The 18,436-nt window shown below is 40.3% G+C and overlaps 1 protein-coding gene across 1 annotated transcript in view; it reads right to left on the bottom strand.

Moving 5' to 3' along the window:
- Window positions 1-803: 803 nt before the first annotated feature.
- The window catches only part of SPHKAP (SPHK1 interactor, AKAP domain containing), a 95,489-nt gene continuing 77,856 nt past the window's right edge, over window positions 804-18,436 (bottom strand). Inside the window, exons 7-11 of the mRNA XM_029225621.1 lie at window positions 14,379-14,564; window positions 12,466-12,552; window positions 10,180-10,232; window positions 9,908-10,092; window positions 804-947 (exon numbers count right to left, since the gene is read on the bottom strand). Coding sequence (XP_029081454.1) covers window positions 804-947; window positions 9,908-10,092; window positions 10,180-10,232; window positions 12,466-12,552; window positions 14,379-14,564 — 655 coding nt within the window. The remainder of the gene's footprint in view (window positions 948-9,907; window positions 10,093-10,179; window positions 10,233-12,465; window positions 12,553-14,378; window positions 14,565-18,436) is intronic.

The following is an 18,436-nucleotide window of genomic DNA, read 5'->3' as shown; positions in this document are numbered from 1 at the left end:
TTTAATATACAAGCAGATTTTATCTCAAAAGATGCTCTTTTGTGAGAAAGCTTCTTCCCTTTGGGTAAGAGTTCTGTAATCATTTTACTCATGTAATATATAGAAGGAAACAAGACAATCTTTGATCTTTCTCTCTCTCAAGTGAACACCAATCGTTTTCTGATTAGCTAGGAACCCAGATATTATTGGGAGATGTGGAATATTTATCAGTGGGCTGTAGTGGGTAAATGAAATCACCTTGGTAGAGGACACTGATAATACTCTTGCATTTCTGTTAATAACCACTGATAATGGTCTGAAGCTGGAAAGCTTTTATATCAAAGTTTTGGAAATGTCTTGCCCATATCTTAAGTATTTACCTGGGCTGACAGACCCCTTAATCTGCTCAAAAGAGTAAAATAAACATTACAGCAGAGTTTATAAAATGGTTTTGACCAGTGACTTTGTTTCCAGTCGATTCACATAATTGGAGACATTACATAACATTTTATATTATTAAAAATATGTAAGTGCAACTTTCCTGGAGTTTGGGCCTAGTTATAAGTTTTTCATTTGGGCCCATTAAAATTCTGTTTTTTTCCAGCCATTCTAATACAAGCTCCTTTGAACTCACCCACCGGTTGTATTGATTTGCACAGACTGGTATTTTGCTTTTCCTCAGATTTATTCGATGTGCAGCAGACTTGAACAGCAGATTTTTTCATAGCTCTGTTAATGTGATGTGATGTTTTGAGAAAATTTAGAGCAAACCACTGTGATCTAAGCTGGAATGAAGGAAGGGGTACCCTAAAGGCAGAGCCGCCTTATCCCAGTTCCAAGAGCCAGTCAAAGAGACTCGGGGTCCCATCCTTCTGCTCCTCACGCGTTTTGTAGTACTGAACAACTGCATGAAAGATATCTCCCACTTTCCAGGCCTTCTGATGAACCAGCTGCACGACATCTAGAAACTAAAGTAAAGCACAGGGTTAGGGTCACATATCACAGAGGGTCCTCAAAGTTATATCGTTCAAACGCTCTTCCAAAGCCAGTGGCTCTCCAGGTTATTTTTTAATATCTCTAGTGACAGCACACTATATTCTAGGACAGTCTATTTTCTTTTTAGACAGTTCAGATAATTAGCGAGTTCTTTCAACTGAACTGAAATGTTCCTCACAGCAGTTGCCATCCTTCGATTTTGGGAGACTACATGGAATTCTTCTTGCCACGGTCTATCTTTTAGATATTTGAAGAGTTTCCTCGGATCTGCTTTCCTCTGGGTTGGACTCTCTCTAACAGGACTGTAGAGCATGGTTCCCAGTCCCTTCTGTCGGTGTCACAGATAAGTTCTCATTGGATGTGTACATTTAGGCCAAATAAACTGTGTCACACTTTTGGGTAGGGTTATTTACCGGTTCCTCAGTCCATCTTGAAAATTTCCCTCCCCCTTCATCAAGTTTCCAGAGATACTGGCTTTCCATTGGAACAGGAAAAGCAAAGATTGAGGAAACATCTTAGATTCGTCACCTGGTTAATGGTACCAGCTTCAGTTGGTCACAACGTAGAAAGTTTATGACTACAGGTGCATTGTGAGTTGGGGGTGGGAAGGTGGGAAAAGCATTATAGATGGTTCCCTTCGTGAAACCGTGGGATGAAGCCCAGAATGAAGGCTTCTCAAACTCCTTAGTCAGATACGTATAAAGCAAACTAATGATTATAAGAGCCAAAACCTGCAGGAAGTATCTACTTTCATGCATGTTATCTCATTTAATTCGGTCAACAGCCCTGTAAAGCAGGCATTTAATGATGAACAATTGTGGGTTTGTGAGATGAAAAGTTGGCAGTAGGATGCATGGTCTTCTAACACTCCAGCCCAAAGCTCTTTCTACTATTGCACCCCATGCATTTTGGTCGTAGGAGAATAAGCCATTGATATTTATTTGGAACACTGGGAGAAATGATAAGCTGGGAATCTGGTACCGTTTAATAAGGAAGAAAAACCTATTTGTTAAAAAAGATGAGGGCTGTAGTTTAGTTACTATTTCTTCAATGTTTCCTTCTAGAATGTCTTTCCTCTGCTCATTTCGCATTTGTTCAGACTCTCAAGATCAGCCAGAAAGTGGAATGCTAATTTTTTTCTGGTCTTTTCCTCCCCGCTCTTCAGTTTGCATTTTCTAATTCATTTCAATTGCTGAGAAGTTGTCTTATAGAGAGCTACTATTAAATTATGTTTCTTCTCCCAGCTGTGATGGCACCAACTACTGCACAGTTACAGAAATCAGTGCTTTATTGTACTCACTCGCCTTGTGTTGGCTTAATCAGAATAAAGCAATTCTCTAGGCTGGAAAATAAAATGCTTAACTTTTAATACATGGAAACATAAACATCATCTAAAAGATGATGTAAAAAAGGGGACCAATGGGAAGCCGATGGCAACTGTACTACAGAGAGTAAATCTCCCAGGAAAGGACATCATCTTAGCCACCTTTTTATATCTAGTGCCTGCAACTAATAGGGGCTCAATAAATATTTGCAGAATGACAAAAGGAATGAACAACGAAATGTGAGTCAAATGCATTCAAAATGATCAAGAAGGCTATTTGAAATAAGGAGTGACATCCAGAATCATTGAAGACGAACCTTGTCTAAATATTCATTCTTGAGTTTTATATAATGTATTTGCACATATATAGTTAAAAATTAGCATGCACATCTTGGGGCTTCTTACTCAATAATTTTCTACTGATAGGATGCTCCAAAAAAATGACTGGGGGGCCATGGATCTAGGCAAAGGCTGGGCAGAGCCTAGTCTGGTGCAATGGTAGTAGGCAAGGAGGAGAGTCAAAGCTGGTCATGGGACAGGTGTCTCATCACACTGTACCTGGGAGTGGGCATGTATATCGTGGGGGTAAAAGTGCCTAGGACCTCTCTTCACTGGTCACTGTAACAGCCATGGAAGGTTAGTGCCAATCAGCTCCGTCAGTCTCAGTGATAGAATTTCAGAGACTATTAGTTGTCTGGTTTCCCTCAAAATTCTGCCTAGCTTTCTGTCTGTTAGATCTGAAATTTTAGACAGCTTAATCCTTTAGGTGAAGGCTTTGCTCAAAACACAAATACCCTCAGAAAGGGGAACATTACAGGTGATTACTAGTAATTTATGGAGAGGCGTAAAAATAATTTTGTGAGCTGTTACTTGTTTCTTGGTGTGTGTGAAAGATCCCAGGCATGTTTTCTATTGGACAAAGTGGTAAAAACATAAGGCCTCAGGGAAAGGGGGAGAAAGGCTAGGATGTCTTTGCATGATTTGGTTAATCAGACTTTCCCAGCTCTTACTGGAAGTCTAGAAATTAGATGCTCCTAGTGGAGAGGACTTGAACATCAAGTTTCTGAGGTCTCACTGAGAGAGGCTCATAATTCATTGGCTTCAAGATTTCCCTCCAGGGTCATCAGTGGTCTTAGGCTAGACTCATCCCTTGAGGGTATTTGCTCTTCCTTAACATGTCTTATAAAGAAGCAGTCAATATAAAGTAAACAGAAATAGAAAATTAGCCTTAGCACTTTTCTTTTTTCTTTCTATACACACTGGTTCACTGGGCCACTTATTCCCAACTTTTATCTTATTCCCAACTTTTATCTCTCAGGTATTGCTCTGAGAAAGAATCAAAATTCTAGAGCCGATGCCAATATTGGCTAAATCTTTCCCAGAAGGCTGTCTGCTTCAGACCTTTCTGGAAGCCCAAGATTAGCTACTTTCCATCTATTTGGGGCTTGCTGAAGCAGGGTCTCCCACTGTGGTGATGACCATAACATGTTGTTGACTGGCCAAAGTTGTCAAAGTGCCCCATCACCTAGGCCACTCTGTCAGTAGTTTGTCGAATGGTCACACGCTAGAATCTGTCTCATGATTTCTAAGTCCAGGCCAATATCCCAATAAAGCAATTTTTAAAAATGATCTTGCTCCACTAAATATAGCATGCTTTTAGGCCGTGATGACTTCATCTCAGACATCGAGACCTTGAACCACCTGTGGGGCTGATGAGCAGGGAAGGTCTTACACTTTCTTTTCTTCCTTCATTTAAAAAAAATTCTAGATAAAAATGAAGCTAAGATTGTGAAGAAACCAGAAAAGGACATTTCCAGCTCATTACTACAGCCTTGAAAAACTGCATTCTATTTAGCAGCTGGTTCTAGATCTTTCACTGTATCTGCCCATGTTTTTGACTTGGGAATTTCATAATCAGCTTTAGTGTGTCAGAGATCTGAGTTTTCCTTTCCAATGCACTGACATATAAAAATAAAAAATTTTCATTTCCTGTTATTTCACAATCAATAATAATTAGGTTCCCTTCCTATGTATCATAGTTGGCATTTCCATGAACACATGTTTCGTCTTAGGTAACTAGAAGAATTTCTATCCTGTGATGGTATATCACTGGTAGGCTCACTTGAAGAAAAGTATCACATGGTAGATGCCTTGTATATTCTCAGGTGCATTTACTAAATTAGATTAATTGTTTACCACATCATATGGTGGAATCTATGGGAGTTGTTGCAAGTCGTATGGGTTTTTGAAAACTTAGATTTCTGAAAGCAGACACCTTCTTTTGCTCCAAGGTGAATTCCACTTGATTAAGCACAAGTGAGCTGGTCTTTATATTGCTCCTGCAATTATGGCCTGTAGAGTCGTGATTCTCTGCCTTGGTTGTACCCTAGAACCCCCAGGGACTTCGAGAAAACCCCAAAGCCTGAGTTTCATCCCAAGAGGAGAGTCTGATTTAATTGGCTCACCCACTGGTGTCTATAAAAGCTCCCCAGGTGATTCTAGCACACCCTGAATTTGAGAACAACGACAAAATATTCAGTTCAAGGCAGACAGTTTCTTACGTTCACAAATGAAGAGACAATATCTGTTATGGACTGAATGTTTGTGTCCCCCCCCCTTCCCCACTCCCATTCATATATTGAAACCCTAAGACACAAATATGATGGCATTAAGAGGTGGGGGCCAAAAAAAAAAAGAGGTGGGGGCCTTTGGGAGATAATTAGATTTAGATAAGGTCATGAGGATGGGGCTCCCATGGTGGGATTTATGCCGTTATAAGAAGAGGAAGAGATGCCAGAGCTCTCTCTCTGCCACATGAGGGCACAGAGAGGAGGAAGCCCATCACCAGGAGATGCATCTGCTGGCACCTTGATCTCAGACTTCCTAGCCTTCAGAACTGTGAGAAATAAAATGTCTGCCGTTCAAGCCACTCTCTATGGTGTTTTGTTAGAGCAGCCTGAGCTAAGACAGTATCTAATTCTTCCTTATTTTTCCTTCCTTTGTCATGTATTTTTTTCAAAACTGAGACTTAAAGTGTAGTATTTTGGGGAAAGTTAGGTTAACAGTAAATGCCATCAACATTTTCTCTCTCATTCTCTTCCCACTGCTTTGCATATGGAAAAGAATAAGAAATTAAAGGCGAGGCCACTCCTCTTCTGACTCCCACTTTGTTAGGAAGGTAAGTTTACATCTGTTTCCTCTTTGCACATTCTGTTCTATGCACTGCCTTCAAGAAAAGGAAGTAATTCTCAAAATGAGCTTAAAGATGAGAAAGGCACCTGATTTATTGCAAGGCCAGTCATCAGGCCATTCTAGCTCACTGAAGCTCATTGAATTTAAACAGAAGTAAAAGAGCTAGAGAAAATAATGCTTTGGCTTCAAAAAAGCAGAACAGGGCTGCCCTGGTGGCACAGTGGTTGGAAGTCCCCCTGCCGATGCAGGGGACACGGGTTCGTGCCCCGGTCCGGGGAGATCCCACATGCCGCGGAGCGGCTGGGTCCGTGAGCCATGGCCACTGAGCCTGCGCGTCCGGAGCCTGTGCTCCGCAACGGGAGAGGCCACAACAGTGAGAGGCCTGCGTACCGCAAAAAAAAAAAAAAAAAGCAGAACAATTAGCTAGTTGATATCTATTTTTAAAAACAATTGCTCGCAAGATTCCCCCCACCCCTGCTTTGAATTAAGTAGATTACATTTAATTGATGTCAAGGTCATGGTGAATTAAATTCACAAACTGTTTTAGATTTTCAGGTGCTGGAACTCTCAGCCGGCTTTCCTCTGGAATTTAGCACTTTAAAGCCACCCCAAATTCTGCCGCTCCTTCAACATATTTCTCATGGACGGGAGTCTCACATTTTGGTGTTCATTAGCATCACTGTCCTTGAGCAAAGTTGTTAAAAATGCATATCTCTGGGCCCCACTCTTAGAAAGTGAGTTCCAAGAAGGAGTCTAGGAATATGAATTGTAAATAAGGGTCCCAGGTGATTCTGTGCATTTGGCTCATGGTCACAGGGTGAGAAGTACTGTTTCAGTGTGCTTCTCACTTTCCTTGTCCAGAATAAGCTCCCATCACTTTCACATTTGGTCTTTACAACCTGAGCCTCTTGGTTTATGTTCTCCCTACCTTGGGTCCTTCCTAGACTGGAATGTGAACTCCAAAAGGGTAGGATATTTTGTCTCTTTTGTTCCCTGTGTCCCCAGAGCCTAGAACAGTGGCTGGCATGTTGTACATATTCGATAAACTTTTCACGAATGTTCCGAATGTACGACATTCAAGTGGACTTGGAATTTTAATGATTAGACAGAACACTAAAAGAGAAAGCTTGAAAAGGTGTCATTTATCGGAGAGGAGTGACAGTACAGTGGGCACCCAGAATGTTTGGAATTTGCCTTTTGAATAGAAATAAGGCTGGAAGTAGTTACAAGCTGACATTAGGTGCCCTTCAACTCCAGGGCCAAGTTCACCGGCAGCGGTGGGAAGGATGAGCTGCTTCAGTATTCATTCATGATATCCTCTGTCATTTTAGTTCATGCTTGAGACCACCATCAAGGGAGGTGTGTTGGCTAAATTAGTTTATCCAAAAAATTCAGAATTTACACAGATAGGGACTCAGGGTATGTATCTGTGAATGGTGTTTCATACTCTAGTGACAGTGGGGGAATGTCATTGCTGAGCTTAACAGAGACATTTCTTTAATCTTCTCCAAGCCCATGAGGAGCTAATGAGACACTGCTGCTCTCAGGTGACACAGCCTCCTTGGTAGGAAGCCACAATCTCTCTTCCACACCACTTGAAAATGGCCACTTAACTTCCTGGCTAATTTAAAAACAATCAGAATGAGGTGTTCAAATGTGTTATCGGTAAAAGAAAGGATGTCAAAATTTTACATAACAGTTTGCTTTATTTCACCAGTTCTGTCATAGAACTGGGCACAGGCAAGTGCCCTTTTATGGAGAAGCCACTATGTGTAGAGAACCCTAACTGACTCGGAAAAAAACTGTTAGAAGATTCAGTCCATAAAATTACATTACTTGGAAATAACCTCCTTGAACAGGAGTGAAACATCATTAATGTTTATCTTGATAACACTAGTGGAGCATTTATATTCTCAGAAAAAATAGTTATGAGCAAAGACAGGCATCCTCTTTGAGAACTGAAAATCAGCGGGGATAAATAAATATTGTGTCAAAGCATCATGTACATAATTAAGGTGTTAATGACATATTCCTTGTCCTTTCATCTAAGGGGAATTTATGAGACATATATTCACACGGAGTGTTACGTTGTTTCTTCAAAATGGTGGATTGTATAAAAATCTACTCCATTAAGAGACCATCTGAAAATGCACCAGGTAATGCTTTTATTCAGGGAGAGGCTTGAGATAAATTTGGAAACCAAACTGCCTTTCATTTTTCCAGGAAACTGAGAACGTACTCTGGCTGAGAATGTTTTTGTTCTCCTCCCCATGGCAGGGGGTCTTGGGATTGTGTATGGCAGGAGGGAGGGGTCAAAAGTGAAGTGCTCTTTCACTGCATCCTTTGCACTAGGCAGGCTGGATGGTAAGGTGGAAGGAAAATTTATTAAATAGCAAACCACTCATCACCTTGCAAATAAAGGTATGCCAAGCATAGGAACGTATCTAGATTCAGAGAGCGTAGAGCTGTAGGCAGTTCTAGGCCTGAAGAGAAATATGAATTACTGGCTAGAGAGAGAGGCTGAAGTGGAAGAGGGCATGGAAAATAAACTAGGTCTCCTTCTCGATTTTTTTCAGTAGCCAATCCCATTGGCTGGGGATGCAGACATAGATACGCTGTTCTAATTACCATGTGCCTGAGCAAAAGGGAAGAGGACCTTTAATTTCAGGCTGTAGGATTCTGGCAGTGAGGGTTAAAATGCAGTTACACATTTTAAAAAGTCTAGATTGTAACTCAAAGGCAATCTAACTTGAGAGAGACGCACTACTGACAGGTATCTGTGGAGAAAGTGGGGTTCTACCACTAAGCTCAAATATCACTATCTGAGGACTCTCTCATGGACTAGCTTTTGAGTATTGAGTTGCTCATCAGTAAAAAAGGGACAATAATATCCATTCTGCTCTTTTCACAGCGTTGTTGAGAAACAAGTATAATGAGTACGTGGAAGTGACTATAAGACATTAAAAAAGGCACAGTGGCAGGGATAGGCAGTATCCTGAAGCAGCTTCCAAGATTTTCTGCCCTAATCCTCAGTACCATGAATAGAATGAGATAATTATGCCCTTATTATGTTATCTTAAATGGCAAAAGGGACTCTTCAGTTAATTTTGAGTCAATCAAAAGGGAGGCTATCTGGTGAACCTAATCTAATCCAATGAACCCATTAGAGGCAGAGAGTTTTCTCTGGCTAGTGGCAGAAGAAGTAAGAGAGACTGACAGCATGAGAGCATGAAGGGACTGTGTGACAAGAAATTGGGCAGCTTCTAGAAGCTGAGAGTGGACCTCAGCCAATAGTCAGCAAGGAAATGGGGACTTAAGTCCTACAACCACAGGAACTCAGTTAGGACAACAACCCTAACAAGCTCGGAAGCTCATTTCTCTCTACAGTTTCCAGATAAGTGCCCAGACAGGCTGACATGTTGATTTCTGCCTTGTAAGTCCCTCAGTAGAGAGCATGGAAGTCGCCCAAACTTCTGACAACAGAGCTGGGTATTGTTGTTTTAAGTTAGTAAATTTGTGACAGTTTGTTACACAGAAATAGAAAACCAACATAGCAACATTATTATTAATTAGAATTTTTTAAAAACATACTTTTAAATTATGGAAAATTGAGCTTGAAGACATTGGTAGATGGATTCTTGCTTTAATCTTAATAACTGAGATTCTACAAGAGTAAGTGTCTGATCTTAGAGAAAGGGAGTTAGAGTGAGAGTTGCTATTAATTTAGATGTTGGCTAGGGATCTATTTCTTAGCTTTATATTTCTAGGTGGAGAAAATAATGAGAAAGCCCATCCAATGCAAATCTGTCCCATAGGGAATTAAAAATGCCTTCTCTTTGACGCCATGCCATAGTTTAATTATCAGGATGGCCTCACATTGCTGATTATTGGCTGAGGTCCATTCTAAGCTTCTAGAAGCTGCCCAATTTCTTGTCATGCGGTCCCTTCATGCTCTCATGCTGTCAGTCTCTCTTACTTCTGCCACTAGCCAGAGAAAACTCTCTGCTTTTAATGGGTTCATTGGATTAGATTAGGTTCACCAGATAGCCTCCCTTTTGATTGACTTAAAATTAACTGAAGAATCCTTTTTGCCTTTCCTTCTCTATTTTTTATTTAAATGAATGTTATGAAGAGGTTGGTTCCAGAGTGAGGAAACACACACAAAAATAAGACTCTTAGAAAACTATCCTGTCTCCTCAATTTACTTTTTCATCATCACCAACTAGCTAAGACAAACTGACGGTCAAAGAATTATCATGATTATATTTATGCAGGTGGAAGGTTTCAAAGTTCTAATCACAATTTTAAGGTGAAAAGTCAAGGAAAAAATTTAAATGGGTTAACTGGGCATTTACTGAGTTTTAAGCAGGGATAAAACACAAAGCCTTAATGATATACAAACAGGGAACACGGTACCTTTTCGATTCTGTTTTCTTGAGATTTCTTAAAGTAGATAGTGGGGATCCCGAGTTCAGAGGCAGCTATCCACTGCAGAGTGGCTCGAAGCTCAGTGTCAGGACATTCTGGCTCCAGGTCAAAGTTGATCACCAGCAGGCTCCCCGGGCGGCTGGCCTTTCCCACTGGCATTCCAGAGGCACGTTCTGAATACAGACACAACTGCCTTACTACACTTTCCATACAAAGATCACAGGCAAATTTTGTCTCAAAATTATGGGAACGTGGCTTACCCTCTATGTTTTCTGACTGTCCTTTAAGAATCTCATTTTCTTCTACTAATTCACTTTGGGAGAAAACAACAATATATGGTTGGTAATGTTTAGGAAGAGCAAGGTGTAAGTGCTAGATGAGGTGATGGGTCTTATTGATCTAAAAGCTTCTGAAGTTTCATATATTTATTGTTTTTGTGGAATAAACTAAACAACTACTAGGGAAATACCAACGTGGCTATTACGTAGGACTACTGGGTCTGCAATGAATAACACTACCCCTAAAATAAAGGCTAGATAAACTGCATGGTTTTAGTTGGGATAATTGGTGTGGGAGACTCTGAGAGATGCAAACTTTTCTTCTTCTTGACCTTCTTTCCATAAACATTCACAGGTTTGAACAGTCAAGGAAGGATTTTGTAGGTAACTAGATCAGATTTGAGGACTTATCCTTCTTCTGTATTTGCTTGTCATTTACAGAACCATATATTTCCATCTTGAGACGATGATATTTTTCTATACTATGACAGCAACATAAACTTGCATTTTCATTTAGGAAAATATTTTTCTACCTATACTTGGTTCTTTGACCTGAAATAAGGGAAAAGACAATCACAAACTTTAGAACTTGAGAAGGGTGACAAAATATCTCAATTAGTTGAAAATTTTCTTTTTCTTTCTTTTTACTGGGAAGATGTAGTAGGCTGGGGGTGGTTTAGAACTAGATACTCATAATGGAAGTGAGGATTTCATTAAATATAGTCATGTTCAACATCTGAAGTGCTTTCACATAGTGAGTACTTATTAGGGAGATTTGTAAATAGTGGGAGGACTCAGTTAATGCTTTTAAAATAAGAGTATATGACCCAACAGCTGAAAGGAAGTGACCATCTTGGGAAGCCCATGGTTGTTCTGTATTTTTGTCTTGTCTAGAAATTAAACTGCAGGTGCTCTTAAAAATGTGTCTCTATGCGAGAGGATTCTCCCTTATATTCTCTGTTACTGCTAAGATCTGGCTAATCCCATTGTATTCCTGATGTCGAGAGAAAGTGTAATTGTTCTTTCATGAACACCTAATTATTTGTAGAAGGATGGCCAATTTCCCAAGGGTCTAGATTTTCTGCTAGATCTCTATCCAAGTGACATAAGTGAAATGACATATGGTAGATACGATTTCTACTACTATGGAGCTGCAGGATGCTGATATGGGTAGAGGTGGTCTTGGTTTTCTCTATCTGTAGTCTGTGGGGTCCTAGGCTCATACTGGGGAGAAAGATGGACAAAATACCTAAACAAATGTTTCCTGTAGGAGAAAAATAAATTTACCCCAAAGTGTTTTTGTTTCTTTTGCCTCCTTTAAAAAACAAAACAAACCCAAGATAATGTTTATGTTCATCTCTACCTGTGAATGATGGCTGTGTGGAACAATAAAGAATGCACTGTAACCTTTAATCACTGAGAAATATTCCCGCAGGCAGGATACCTGACTAAACAGTGAAATAAAAATGATTTAGCTATAGATAATAATTGAAAAAATAGATCAGGGAGCAACTTTAGTCCTATACTTCATTTTCATTTTTCTGAAATTTCAGAAATCTCCAAATAATAAGTCATAATGGTCAAAAATAGGTTTCAATTCATTTAATTTTCCAGGACAATCACAAACTCTAGATATAGTCCTGACCTCATGTTGCCCTCCCTTTATGCACCATATTTTATGACACACATACTGTACTTTTTTCCCTTGGTCTTTTAGAAGGTCCTCATATTGTGGGGAGCATATATAAAAATGACACGTTCCACCACGGTGCCATTTGGTATTAGACTCATTAGTGGCAATAATCCCAGGCATCTACAAGTAAAGGAAAAGCCATTCACACTATATTCTATTGAACAATAGTTTTTGCTGGTTGGCATAGTACAATTTAAATGGATTTTTGTTTCTCTGTGACCAACTAGGTAAAATGACATATATGTCTGATTATATGGATAAGCTTTATCCAAAACGATTATATTATATTATATATACGTTTATATATATATATATATATATATATATATATATATATATAAACGATTATATTATAGGGGGCAGAATTGAAATCCAGAAGGCAGGTGGTGGGAAGGGTGAGGCTACTGCAGGCCTGAGTTCTTACTCCAGTGACATGAAATCATACATGTCTGGGAACCTCAGCAGGACAGACGTGATGAAACCAGTGGTCGGGAACAACTTGAATGATCAAAATGGATGGCCAGATGGAATCGGAGTAGCGGTCTCACAATCACTGCATCTCGGTGGCTACTTACTTAATCATGGGAGAAGATGGCATGCTTTCCTGATAAGTGTCCAGGTCCATAATGCCAAGACTGCTAGTGGCACTACTGTTGCCATTGCTGACAAAGCAAAAGTTTACATATTAATGCCAGTGTCCACCACCTGGCCACACTGCTGACACTGATGCTCCACCATTCTAAGAGGTTCTTCCTTTGGTCCCCAGAAGAATACTGCTTAGTGTCTAGGACTCCTAAATTGATCTTTATTTCTGACCAGATCAGGGGAAAACACAACAGAAGACATTTTTGGCTCAAGCCAACCATCATCGTCATCATCGTCGTCATCAATGTTTTGTAATTTCTGCAGTGGTCGTACCTGGTGGACCACACCTAGTGGGTGACAATCAGCATGACTCCCTTCTTCCCCATCCTAGTGACAGTAAGCATGTTTATCCATCAGCAAGAGACTCCTTGAGTATACCTCCAGAGACTAAGATACTTCTGAGAACGCTGGCTGAGGGGGAAGATACGGGAATGCTTATCTGCCTGCTTCTTGGCTTTTGACAGAAACCAGCGATGCATGTTCTCTTTTCCCTTTGCCATTCAGGGGATTTTTGTCAGGGATATTCCATAGGACATGCATTTGTCTCATTTTTTTCCTGAGGGACTACAGAATTTACAAGTACAGAGTTGGGCAATGCCAGAGTTTTATAACTCTATCTTAAAATCTTTGAGAAGTAGCAACACCTGATGCTTTGTGTGTTGTAGAGAAGGAGGGATCACATATTGCAACATTTTTGTAGGATGCACAATCAACATATGGTCTAGTTACTAGCCTGGAATTTGTTTACCGAAACACAGAAGAGTTGAGCCCATTTTTAGGTTCTTGCAAAATGGAATGCATCCAATTTCACCAAACTCACTATATTTCCTCATACCTTCTCTATTTTCCAATGACGTCTCTTCAAGTAAGGTTTTCAAAGAGTGAGTGCTGGGATATCGTGTAATGGGACAGTCTTCCGTCAGGAGTTCCATGAATAAGCAACTAAATCCCCTCATTTCAAATTCCTGTCTTGGTTTTCGTGTGGGGTACTGAATGTTTTCACTGATTGAAATCTGATGACTCAAACATTGCTCTGGAGGTAATTAACTGTATAAATTTATGCTAAGTCCAGAGATTCAAATTCTCTTTGCTTTCTATCTCTATAGGATAACATTTCCCACCAGTTTTTGAAATTTTAGATAAATCACTTAACATTGTGAAATTTTCCTAAGTCTAAACAGACTGAACTGTCAGAAGTAAAATTTTCCAGGAACCATACAGCCAGATGCATCGGAAGCCCATTTTCCAATTGGCCTTTCTGGAAAGTCTGTGGACTTGTTGGCCCAGTATCAAATAAGATTTTGGGTAGAAACATGAAGATTCTTTTCATTCTCACCTCACAAAGGACTAGTTTTTAGTTTATGTCTCCTGATTGGCTCAGGTCCTCCCAAATCTGATCTCTCTTTAGCACCTCTCTAGCTTTTCTAGAGCAACAATACAGAGGGCAGGCAGAGAAAGGGGAGGAACAGTCAGGCCAAACAACACAACACAGTATGGAAACGCCTCATGTAAACCCAGCCTGTCTTGCATCTGAAACACAAATGAACCAGAAAGAAAGTGTCAGACACACCAGGTGTAATAGCAGCTCTTCTTTAAAAACTCACAGTTGTCATCATTGAATGCACTAGCTGGAGCTTGCGGAGAAGGGAACACAGATGACTCTCAACCTTGGCCAAGCTAGTTGAAACCATAACTGGGTATTAGATAGCTCTCAGCACAAATTGTGACGGGCAGTCTTTCTTTTTTGCGCTATGAGGGACCCTTTGCAGAGAATGATTAAACTGCATTTCTGGAATCTGTGTTGAGACCTGTTTCCCTGGTAAGTCATTTAAAGAGCAGGTACCTCATGGATCGCTCACTGAGCTGCAGGAAGCTGCTGGTGTCATCTGGGTTTTCTTCCTCATTGGCGAGCTGGGACCAGCTGTCCATGCTCTCTCCACTGCTGCCGGGAGGGTTGGAGAACTCATCGGGGGCTCTGCTCTCTGTTGAGACTTCAGCCCCTGGTACCTCTCTGGCATCAGGGCTGTCGCTGTAGACGGTAAGATGTTACTAAGAGTGCAGGCACAAGACTGACCTTTTCAGGGGAACCTCACTGCATGCTCTGTTGAGCATGGACCTCTGCCATAGTCAGCAGGATGTCCTAGGACATAGATGGAATCTTTCTTTGCAGGATTACTCTCTACCTTTTGCCTTTTCAGGATTACTCTCTACCAGCTTTCTTATTTCTTCATTTGATCTCTTTCTACGGATTCCCTCCGTTCATTTAAAAAACATGTTGAAGCAACCTGGCCTGCATACATAAGAATTATTGAAGGGCAGTGGTGTTTAAAATAAAGATACCCAGAGCATCCTTCCCCTGAGATTATGATTCAGGGGTTCTGCAGGAAGGCCCAGAAACCTGCATTTTAAACAACCACCCCGGGTGATTCTAATGCAAGTTGTATACGGACCATGTTGGGAGAACACCCAGCCCAGTTCTAGTGGTTTACCAAACCATTTTGCCTATAAATGCCTCTATATGTATTTTGCACTTGCAGCCACCTTTTTTTTTTTTTTTTTTTTACCCCATCCTCTCCCTCTGAAACCTCTGATTTGTATCAGCATCACTTTTCTGGATGAGCACCTTTTTATATCAAGCATTTAACCTTTGATCTGACAAGGTTTTTTCTTTGAAACCTTTCCTCGTTGGCTTCCCACGAATTTCTGCCTTTCTGGACACTCCATGCCTGGAACCTGGTTCTCTCTTTGTCCTTTAAACATAGTATAGCCAGCTCTGATTGATTCACTGCCCTCCTTTCCAGTCTGTCCCTACGCAGTCTCATCTATTCTGCCTGTGAAAATAGCTTCCAAATCTGAGCTCCAGGCAGGGCGCCTCTTCCTGATTCTGGGGCTCTTTTCCTCAGTTGGTCTTCGGAACATCTCCAATCTGTCTCACTAACATCTCAGAATCGACCTATATAAAACAAATTCTAATTGCCCTCCCGTCCTCTTCCTGTATTTCTTATTTCATTGACTTTTCTGAGTGTCCGGGCTTAAAATCTTGCAGAAAACTTCTGATTTCTCCTTGACCTTTACATTCAATCATTTGCTATGTTTTTCAGTTCCATCTCTAAAGTTTCTCTCACATACCTATCTCTGTCTCTGTGCTCAGGTAGTTATGTTAATTGAGATCTTTCTAAATTTCTAGAATTTAGATTTGGAAGGAACCTCACAGATTTCCTGTAGATTAGGATGCCAAAGCCCAGCGAGGTGGAATGATTTACCTGAAGTTACAACAAGAGTTGGTACCAGACATCGGATCTCAAGTTTTGAGACTCCTGGGCACTGAACCTTGACTTCTTGCCTGGACTATATTGTGTCAGCCTCCTAACAGTTCAGCCGTGACTATTCTTCCTCTTTCAAAACCTTCTTCACACATATGCCAGGTTAATGTTAATTAACGTTCTCAAGGCATATATCTTTGGCCTTTCTTGTCAAAAACCTTCAAGAACTTCCTAAAGCTAAACTCTTTCCTTCACGGTCTTCCCTTGCCTATCCAGTTTTATCTGTATGACGCTAGTTCATTACTGAGTAAAACCAGACTCTCTGCTGCTCCTCAAATGTGCCATACATTTCCTGCCTCTTGACCTTTGCCCCGTTGCTTCCTCTGACCAAATGCTGGAGACCAGGGTGCTTTGAGCACTGTTCCTGCAGTCCAGTGCTGTAGCTTCCACTTCTACCACGTGTCGTCTATTCAACTTGGACAAGTTGATAAAACTTTCCAAGAAAAATAAGAATACTAACCTCATAATGGTTTTTGGAAGAAATAAGCTAGAAAATAAAATCATTTAATGCATTTATCTTAGTGCTTGTATGTAAGTATATATTATTCTTTATTAGTAAATTATATAATTCATTAAGAATCATATGTCTAATAACATTCTTTCCTGATCCTTGTTTCTTACTATTCCTTAGCCAAGATGCTCTCACCTCCCTGAAGTCGTCCTTAATCTCTCTCACTAGGGCCATCTCTCTCTTGAATGATCAAAGCAATTAGTCTGTCTTTCTTTCTTTTCGGTAGCACTTAATGCTTCCTAGTTTGCAGTCTAGTGTATATACCATACATTATTAAGAGCTTTTATACTTTTTTATGTATTTGGAGTAGAGCTGTGAACACATTAAATATTTTTAGATGAATATGTTATTGTTAAAATTACCTAGCTTCATAAGTAGAACCATATTCAAATTTAGATAGCCCTACCTGTTAAGTCTTATGTGGAAAGATATGAGAAAGATCTTTCTTACAAGCTAATGGCATTCTGAATAACTACGGTATTGAGGTGTGGCAGTTTCTATCACACTCTACTGCTAACACTTGGTGAAAGCAGGTTTTTAATAAGCTTGACTTTCCATTTGTTTGCCTGGCACAGTGACACACACACACACACACACACACACACACACACACACAAGTGCTCTGGATTAGAGATCAGACCACTTCCTTTCTCACAGAGCAGCTTGCATTCATTCTCTGTGCCCCAATTCCCTACTGCACACTGCACCTGTAGTGAGGTTTGCACCACAGGAGAGGAACCTCAAAATTATCATGCCTGGACACATCTGCCTCTCTTTTTCTCCAGGGAGAGAAGGGAGAGAGAGAGACATGATGGAGGAGAGAGCACTTTGCTCTAGATTAGAAACACATTCAAATCTTTTCTGTGGAGAGGAGGAGATGTCACTACCCTGGAATGTAATTAAACAGCTCCAGGGAAATGAATCACTGTATCTCTTTAGAAGTCTCTATCTTCAGGGTTAGTATTTGATCAACCTTCATTCCAGGTGCCAGTGCTCTTTGCTCAGAAAGCCAAATGTACAGAAATGTGAACAGATTCATGGAGACTTTTCTCCATAGGCTCATCAAAAACTAATAGCACAAAGAGAAGGACATTAATGTTTGCAAACAAAAAGCAAGAGTGTATTCCTCAGTTGACAATGAAAAATATGGTAACTCGGTGAGTGGAGACTGGAATGCTTTTCTTGGCCCTTGTGCACTGGCTGTAGAGAGTAACGGCAGCTGCCAGTCCACACTGAGAGCTGTCCTCAGATTGGGAATTACCTTGCCAGGGTTATACCCTATCCCAGTGAGCACCCCAATGACCAGCTGACACAGAGATATAAAAGTCCATCCTTGCCTCAATTTGCACTAAACATGACAGACCATCCCAGCTTCAGGGTTTCCTATAGGATGTGCTGTGCCCTCAGGTACAAACATATTTGGGGGGGGGACCATCTCCCTCTGTCCACTCTTGTCTTTCCTTCCTTCTTACCCATGTATGTACACTTTTCTCTGGCGAGCACTCCTTAACAAATTATATATATTTGCCTGAACTCTCCTTCTCAAGGTCTGTTCCCAGGAAATACAACTTAAGACACTTGATCACTTTTATGCAAAACACTTGATCGGTTACAGAAAGATCTACATAATTTTCCTCAATCTTAGAATTAGTACTGTTATCCTTTCTCCAAAAATGGTTGTACTTTTTACAATATTTGCTAAAATGAGTTCTAGTATAGAGTGTAGAGTTTCAAATGTAGAATTTTTTTGGTGTGATTAAATATCCCCTTGATATGTGAATGAATTACATAGGTAATAGCACACCAAATCTTGTCCCTAAGATTCCTTCTCAAAGTATCTGGCTGTTTCTAGTGTGATCTGTTGCTAACATTTGGTGAAAAGAGATCCTTAATAAGCTTGATTTTTCTCTCAAAAATGTTGAGATTTTTCTAAATTGAGCAGATAGAAAGGGGAAGAATGGATGTAGCCAAAGGAATATTCACTGAATTTAACTAAATTCAAATGAAAGATAAGTTAATTCACTGATGACAAATAGAAACAATATACATATTCCCCAAAGTGGAAAT

The sequence above is a fragment of the Monodon monoceros genome, unplaced genomic scaffold (assembly GCF_005190385.1).
Source record: "Monodon monoceros isolate NGI ecotype Baffin Bay Population unplaced genomic scaffold, NGI_Narwhal_1 Super_Scaffold_16, whole genome shotgun sequence".
Classification (NCBI taxonomy): domain Eukaryota; kingdom Metazoa; phylum Chordata; class Mammalia; order Artiodactyla; family Monodontidae; genus Monodon; species Monodon monoceros.
Note: the sequence above shows the minus strand (reverse complement) of the source record. Positions and strands in the feature narration are given on the sequence as shown.